This window comes from Vidua chalybeata, chromosome 6 (genome assembly GCF_026979565.1).
Source record: "Vidua chalybeata isolate OUT-0048 chromosome 6, bVidCha1 merged haplotype, whole genome shotgun sequence".
Lineage (NCBI taxonomy): Eukaryota > Metazoa > Chordata > Aves > Passeriformes > Viduidae > Vidua > Vidua chalybeata.
The window spans coordinates 23,642,305-23,649,959 of NC_071535.1; the positions used below are offsets into that span (position 1 = coordinate 23,642,305).

The 7,655-nt window shown below is 35.9% G+C and overlaps 1 protein-coding gene across 4 annotated transcripts in view; it reads right to left on the minus strand.

Annotated features, from left to right (window-relative positions):
• The window catches only part of MIA2 (MIA SH3 domain ER export factor 2), a 36,077-nt gene extending 33,814 nt beyond the window's left edge, over positions 1 to 2,263 (minus strand). For all 4 annotated transcript variants that reach the window (XM_053945352.1, XM_053945350.1, XM_053945351.1 and 1 more), the window contains exons 1-2: positions 2,134 to 2,263; positions 516 to 649 (exon numbers count right to left, since the gene is read on the minus strand). In XM_053945352.1, coding sequence (XP_053801327.1) covers positions 516 to 649; positions 2,134 to 2,248 — 249 coding nt within the window. In that variant the 5' untranslated portion in view covers positions 2,249 to 2,263. The remainder of the gene's footprint in view (positions 1 to 515; positions 650 to 2,133) is intronic.
• Positions 2,264 to 7,655: the final 5,392 nt, after the last annotated feature.

A 7,655-nucleotide genomic window follows, 5' to 3' on the forward strand; every position in this document is an offset into this window, starting at 1 on the left:
CATGATTCTACTAGCAGTAAAACTTGATTTGGATCAATGCATCCATTCCTTCTTAAATGACTGTTCTAATTTCATTGACACTTGTTCCAAGTCATTAAATATGCATGATAACTTCTCTGGGAGCTTTCCTTAAGCACTGAACTGTGAAGTCAGGCCCCAGTAGTGGATGTCTTACCCACAGACCTGTAGGTAGGAACCTGATCTGATAGACCTGAATGTTTTCAAGGGAACCAGATTAAATAATTACAGCCAAATGATAAAATGAAGGAAACAGAAAACTTGTATTTGGATCTTGACTTTGTTTCTCTATGAGTGATCTTTGCCAAGATTTGATTTTCTCTTTCTGTATAAAGATGGTAACAATGACTCATCTCCCAAATACTGTATTTATTCATCCATGACAGGTTAATATTCCAAAAGAGAGACGATCATTAGAAGCAAGTAGACTGTGGTTGTTATGCTATTACTATATCTAAAATATTTATGGGGAAAGTCTTTCAGATTGAAGTACTTACACTTCCTGTCCACAAGTTTTCATTTTCCCTTGAAAGTTTGGAGTATACAATGATCTCCTCCCCTGTTTTGAAGTTAAGATACCGGCAATCAGGCCCTAAGTAGTCAGTAGTGGCTTGAACTCGGCTCATTGCCTCTGGAATAATATGTGGAAAGAAATAAACAAATACAGCATCCATTTTGTCCAAAGTCACGTTACTGAAGAAAACTGATATATATCAAATACTGATGAATTGCAGTAGCAAACATTTTTATGTATGTGCTTTGTTACAATACTAATCCATTTATATCATCAAGTGGAAATCAACACAAAAAGCAGCCCTATTTTGTTTTCTTTCCCATGTACTGCAGATATCAAGGGGAAAAGCTCTTGTCCTATATGGACATTTTTCAGTGCTTGTTTAGCCAAGGTTTCAGTGCTTAAAGTCAAAGGAAGTATGCAAAATTAGCAAATTCAATTACTAAAGTAAATCTAAACAGCTAAAAAGTATTTCCCAGGCATATTTATAATTTTATATTTTAGAAATTCTAAGTTAAATCTAGTAATTATTTCAGGGATTTTGTCCTCTTTTTTGAATACATTTATCTTATGATGAAAATACATAAATTTTAGGAATATAAACCTTAAATATATTCTTATAATTGAAGTTTCCTATTCAGTTTGAATTATTTTAAGTTTTCTTTGTCTCCACCCCAGTCTTCCCACAGAAACCACTATTGATGTGCTCTGGTCTGTTTGGAGCCCATTTCACATGCTGTTCCACAAAGATAGACATCTCTGAACATCCAAAACCTAGTTGGTATGGCTCCACAAGAAAATAGAAATCCATCATCAGAGGAAATCTAAGGTCTCTCCCACTTCAGGAGAAATGGAAGATTGAAAATACAGTGAAAATACAACACTTAAGTCTGCCAAACTAATGGATACAGCTTAGAAACAGCTTCAAATATGATTATGACAGATTTCACAATGGTAATCAGTGGATAGTAAACAGGACGTTATTTGTCCACTTGTGATTCAGTGGCTTTGCCTCCTGTAGAGTTATTTACTTTTTGAGAACCACATAAATAGTTACAGCACTTACTTCATTTTAAAGAAGAAAAAATAGGTAAAGAGGAAATATTAACAGAGTGTTTTGTAAGAAGGATTACAAAAGAAATCCCAAACCAATTTGCTGGTAGGACAAAAACTGAGTTCTGTAGAATGGGCTATGAATGTACTATAAACAGATGATAAAGAATCTTCTTTCTCAGTTTATAACCTACCATTTTAATTTTATTTATATTTTGTTTATTTTATTTTGTGCCTGTAAAGAACGAGTTAAAAATACTTTAAAGCTGTTTTATACTGCCTGTTTTGGGGACACCTGAGAAGAAGTAGCTATTCAAAAGTATTTTTACTGAACTTTGATCTGTATAACCTTTCACAACAATCCAGCCAGTCTTTTTTTTTTCTCTTTTTGTTTTAAATTTTTAAGCCTATTACTCTTAAACTTAACAACAAACATTTGCTATGGCTACTCATTTTCAGTCTGTTCCATTGCTAATTTTGACATTATGGTTCCTAATAGCTGCATATACACCACAGACTCCCTTTGAAAAAACCAAATTTTTACTTACTCTCACATTCCAGATCACCACACTTCTTCCATTTTGAAAGTACCTTTGTACTCTGCACACTCGCTGAAAATGAAATTACTAACAACAAAATTCTCTGATCCAAGATCCTTGACATTTTAGATTGAATCCAGGATGCACTGAAATTGTGGAAACTGCATTGATATGCAGTTAGCAAGAAAATTCTACATTTTTCTTAGCCTAAGAAAACATTGCAAGTAAACTTTCAATCCTGTTTTCCTTCTCTGATCTGCTTAAAGAGAAGTACACTATGCTAACCTGCTAACAATCTGCAGAGTCAGGTGTCCTGATTATGCACATGCATTAATAATTAACTATGTTCTGATAGCTAGGCTGATGTTTTGAATACAAAGAAAGTAGTTCTGGTCAAATCAAAATTTAGCCTCTCTCAGATAGATTCTTCTGTACTGAGTTTGTATTATGAATGCATTTTTAATGTACCTCTTTCATCTGATTTTAAGATGGTGTAGTGTGATGAGCAAGAAGCCTGGCAAGGTCTACTATCTACAGCCTACGCCACATTCCTTCTACATTATCTATGCAGAAGGATGTCTGCATAGCTGACGTCAAGAAAGGATGAGTGGGCCAGAGGAGGCCCTGTGGAGATAGGATGGTTCTGTTTTGTCTCTGAAGAACTGAACAGAACAGAATAAAGTCATATGATTAGAGCTTTGAAGTACACATGGCCAAAAAAGTAACTTTTGCCTGAGTAAGGGCTTAAATATTTAAATATTAAAGCACAAACCTTGAGCATGCTAATGAGACTATTGAAATACATGCTACCACATACATGACTATACTATTCAATGTTCCACCTAGATTATGCTACATGTAAAGAAGGAGGAGGAGAATAAGGTGGGGCTGTATCCATGTAAGCTGGATAGAATATTCATGAATTTAGTGAAAGACCCAAAAAGATCTTAGAGTCAGTTGGTGGGTTATTCTCCTCTCTTCACAAGCAGGGATGCCTGCTTGGTAGGCTTCTGCATAATATTATTGTTATTAGCCAGGCTAACACAATATTATTGTTACTGTTAGAGCTCTGTCACATCTAGTGCTGTTTATCAACAGCAATTCCAAGTCTGTGTTTCTGTTGTTTCAGTAAATCAAACTCTGTGTGCTTTGTGAATCTGGGACAGTGAAGGTTCTTACTGAGACAGCTTGACCTGTAGTTTTGGATTGGTAAATGGCACTATTTGTGAATTGGAGCTTGTGAAAGTTCTTCTTGAACACAACCAGACCTATAGTGCCAAATTAATTATAATCATAAGTCAAGCCCAGCCACATTCAGACCCTCTGATCTCTTATGTCCAGCTGGAAGGCAGGGGTCATTATTTTCTGTCAATCTCTATATCCTTAACATGATAGATGAACTATCAATTTTATGATTATATTTATTTGCATTAATGTTAACCTAGCTACTGACAGTGTTCTAGCTTTTTTTATTTGTTTACTTGTTTCTTTAAAAAACTACTTTTTTTTTCTGTGCACTGATATATTTTAGATAATTTATAGCTAGTCATTGGGAACTTAGGACAGAAATGTTTTCCACATATTCTTTTGGAGCTTTCTCATGCACTATATCTAAGAACAGCCCATCCTTTAGCATGGGGAATGCTTAAATGGCTCCAAAGTCTTTAAGGTGCCTGGCAGTTTTCAGGTTTGTAAGACAACTAGAAAAATCCATATGCTATCTTTGCATCATATATCACAGAGCAATTCAGCAAAGCTAAGCAAATGACATGTCCTGCTTTTTAAAGAATACCGTGTTTCTTAGCAACCTATTATCCAATGTGTGGTTATAACTATTTTTTTCTCAAATATGTTATGCTTTAAAGTAGTAATTATGCAGGGAGATGTACAATAGTTATCAGGCATGAAGTTTTACTATAAATGAAAACCTGCAGAATACCAGGCTGGGAGAGGGGCTTGAGGTTTATCTTGTCCAACTTTTCGTAGTAAAAGCATGGTCTAAACAAGATGGTCTACATGAATCTTAGAAGTGTCAAAACATTTGGGCATCCACCACTTTATGGGGAGATTGTTCCCATGGCCAGTTGCTCTTACTGTGAAATATTTTCCTCTTCTGTCTAATCAGGATCTCCCCTGAATTTTGTACTCATTATCTTTTATATGTGATTGCTTGTAAAAAAAAAAAAGTCTCCACCTTTTTTGTTTGCATCAGAAGCAGGCTTTGCTTCAAAGGTTTGATATCATTATCCCACACTTCTTTGGTGACCTAAACACAATATCTTATTAACCTATAAAAAAACTTCACTTTTCCTTTCCCACTGTCCTGCATGAGGGAGCCTCTTCTCCCTGCCTTCTTGATAGCACCCCAAGAATCTGCATTACTTCCCATCCTGATCTTTGTCGTTATATGGTTCCTAGTAAGCCTGCCCCTCCTTCAGTCCTGAGTATGACTCATGCAAAGGTCACTGTATTCTCTTTCCACAAACCTAAGCTGTATCCTACTTGCAGCATAGTTTCCTTCTGCTTCACAACTCAGACCTGCCAGACACTGGTGCTTAGCCTGATCTACAGAGCCAGCAAAAAAGGGCACAAAGTGAGCCAGGGTCACCTGAACCAGCAGTGGCCTGCAAACAGAAACTTCAAAGAGATGATATGTCCCTCACTTGCAATCTAACACTTTGGCCCCTTCCTTTGCCACATGAGCTGATAGTCAGGCAGCCTGTCCTATGACCTGTCACACCAGCTGTCTCTGCTGTTAGGTAATCCACCACAGAGCACCAAGGAATACACTGCAGATCAGCACCCCCTGTCACCCCTGACTAACTTAAATGCTCTCCCATTTTTTTCATTCCCAAGTCTCTACAAAACAGATTGGTGAGAAAGAATATACAAGTAATTTATATTGGAAGGACTTTCTACATACTTAGTGTTGTACAAATTTAAAAAAAGAAGAAAAAAAGGACATTTTTATCAAACTAGTCAGAAGTCTTTCATAGAGTTGCACACCAACATAGGACAAAACCCAACAATGGGCCTAGAAAGGTTAGGAGTCCCTTTTTGAGCCTGGCAACATGGAGCCCATTCACCTAAAAATGGAAAAGTAAGGTATTCTGACATCTAAATTTACATTCTTAAGTAGGTTTGTGGGGGAGAACAATCAGACCCACACCTTGAGGTCTGTCCAGTATTACTGTATTTATGAAAATACCTCTGAAAATGGCACTGACTTCAGTTTCATATAGATACCAAACTTAGTCCAAGTGTTTGCATGGAGGTAAAAATCTCAGCTACTCCATTAAAACCACATTTGAAATTTTCAAGTTATTCTGGGCACTGCTCATTGTGTTGCTTAGTCTCTACAAGCATCCTTCAAGGCTTAAGTGCTGACAAACACTGCTCTGATCACTGTTCTGTTCTTTGTTCCCCTAGTAACTTCACTAGTAAATCATATTCATACCAAATATTTTTGTCCTTTGGGTGCATATTCTATACATAGCATAGGCTATCAAGAATGACTTTTAATCACCTTTGAACTGAAGTCAAAGATTCATGGAGTTTATTATAGCTAGATTCCAAAGGACAAAGTTGAAAGCTTTATATCAGATCGGGTGAGACTTCAGTTAATTTCTGTTCTGGAGAACTGAAGCAATGAATATGAGTACTATTGCACATGCAAAGACAAACAACAACAATGAAAAATATCTATTTCCAATAACTTTAATTATAATGGAACTATTTTTATTTGCAATGACACCTTAGGAACTACTGAACTGTAACTACTGAAGTAGAAAGGCAGACATCTCTTAAAGTGTACTAGAATTCAAAGAAGGATCAGCATTAATGGAGTAATTGAATTAATCTGAGTATTATGGCACACTGGATGGCTCTTTTAAGACATGGCTTTGTAGAAATGAAGATGTTACATTTCCTAGAATATTCAGTATCTGCATTGATAATAAAGATCAAAGCATATCAGAAGTTGGCAGAAGTTATCCTAATATCTATTTCATATTAAGAAAAGAATATACAGCTTTGGCTATACTGTTTTGGTAGCACCAAAGGGCTCCACAGAGAATGCAGAGTTTCACAGTGTAAAATATTGCACAATATGTGGAAGATTATAGTCCATGGGTAAAGCACTTTTAACAATATAGTTCTCTTGACTTTAGGTGTTTGGATGAAAATACAAATTGACTTTTACATTTAATAAAATGGCATGCCAGCAAAATTTTGTTTCTTTAAACAAGTATTTTAAAGAAATAATTAAGAGGAAGTAACACTAATTCACTCTTCCAGTTAGACAAATCTAAGCAGGTAACAGTCACTCATTACCCAGACCTAAACCAACTTTTTCAACCAGAATAATAAGTAGCAAGAAAAAAGCCACTGTTGCTTCTCTATTACAAAGATCGTTACAAACATGACAACTGGCAGTGCATTTAAAAAAAATCATGGAAGTTGTGACTTTTATTACTTTGAATCTTGAGAACACATTTCCAAGCTTTAAACACCTCACATTTTGCCATATAATAGAATACTGTCACATAATAAAAACTACCCGAACCAGGAGGAAAAAACCCCAAGACTGAACATCGTCCATAACACAGATCTCTATATGTTACTAATGCACCACTGCTGCAGCATTTGATCCCATCATAAATACATGTACTCTCAGAGAAATTCTTCTTTGACCAGGCAAACTAATTTTGAAGATCTTTGACATACATTAAATGAGTATGTTTACCCTGTTGTACCACAGTAATTTCTATAAAATCAGTGGCTGAACCTAAATCTTGTATCTGGAGCCTAATCACAAGACCATTACTTTCCCGAGAAATCAAAGATGTTCTGGAAATCTATTTGTAAATTTACTGATTTTTAAATTAATTTTGTTGGAGGGGGGTTGTTCAGTTTTCTAATATCTACTGTCTGCAGAAAAATTATGTTCAGGTTTCCTTTGAATAAAATATAAAGAAGCTGTTCCATGCACAAAGACATCACCCTAAAGAACAAGAATTTTATCCAAAGTCATGTTTCAGCTTATATTCAATGAACAATCTGTGTAACATCTACTCTGACAAGAACTCAAAGTGGAGCGTTGTAGACAAACACATTCTTGGAGAATTCCAGCTTATCTGTGCATCAGGACTGAAGAAAAAAACAGCAAGTAATGGTGTGGAGTCAGTGCATAGTATAGGTTCTAAAACAACCAAACCACCAACTGCCTTCTTAAACTATACTGAAAGCTAGAAGGGACCACATGATGGAAACACTTCAAAAGACAGGCATAGAGCATACATGGTATATTCCCTGCTCCCATAAAGCATCTCTGCTTCATTCTTAGAAAAGGGGAAAAACTATTGTTCCTTTGTCCACTTCACTTGACTGAAAAGCCAACAAAGCATTTTTCCTTTTATCTCCACTCACCATTGTGGGGAAGGGATAAGAAAATGTTTCTATCATTTCCTACTTCTATGCTATCTGCACTAAATACGTAGAAAATACAAGCTGTTCCATCAAATTTAGTCTTG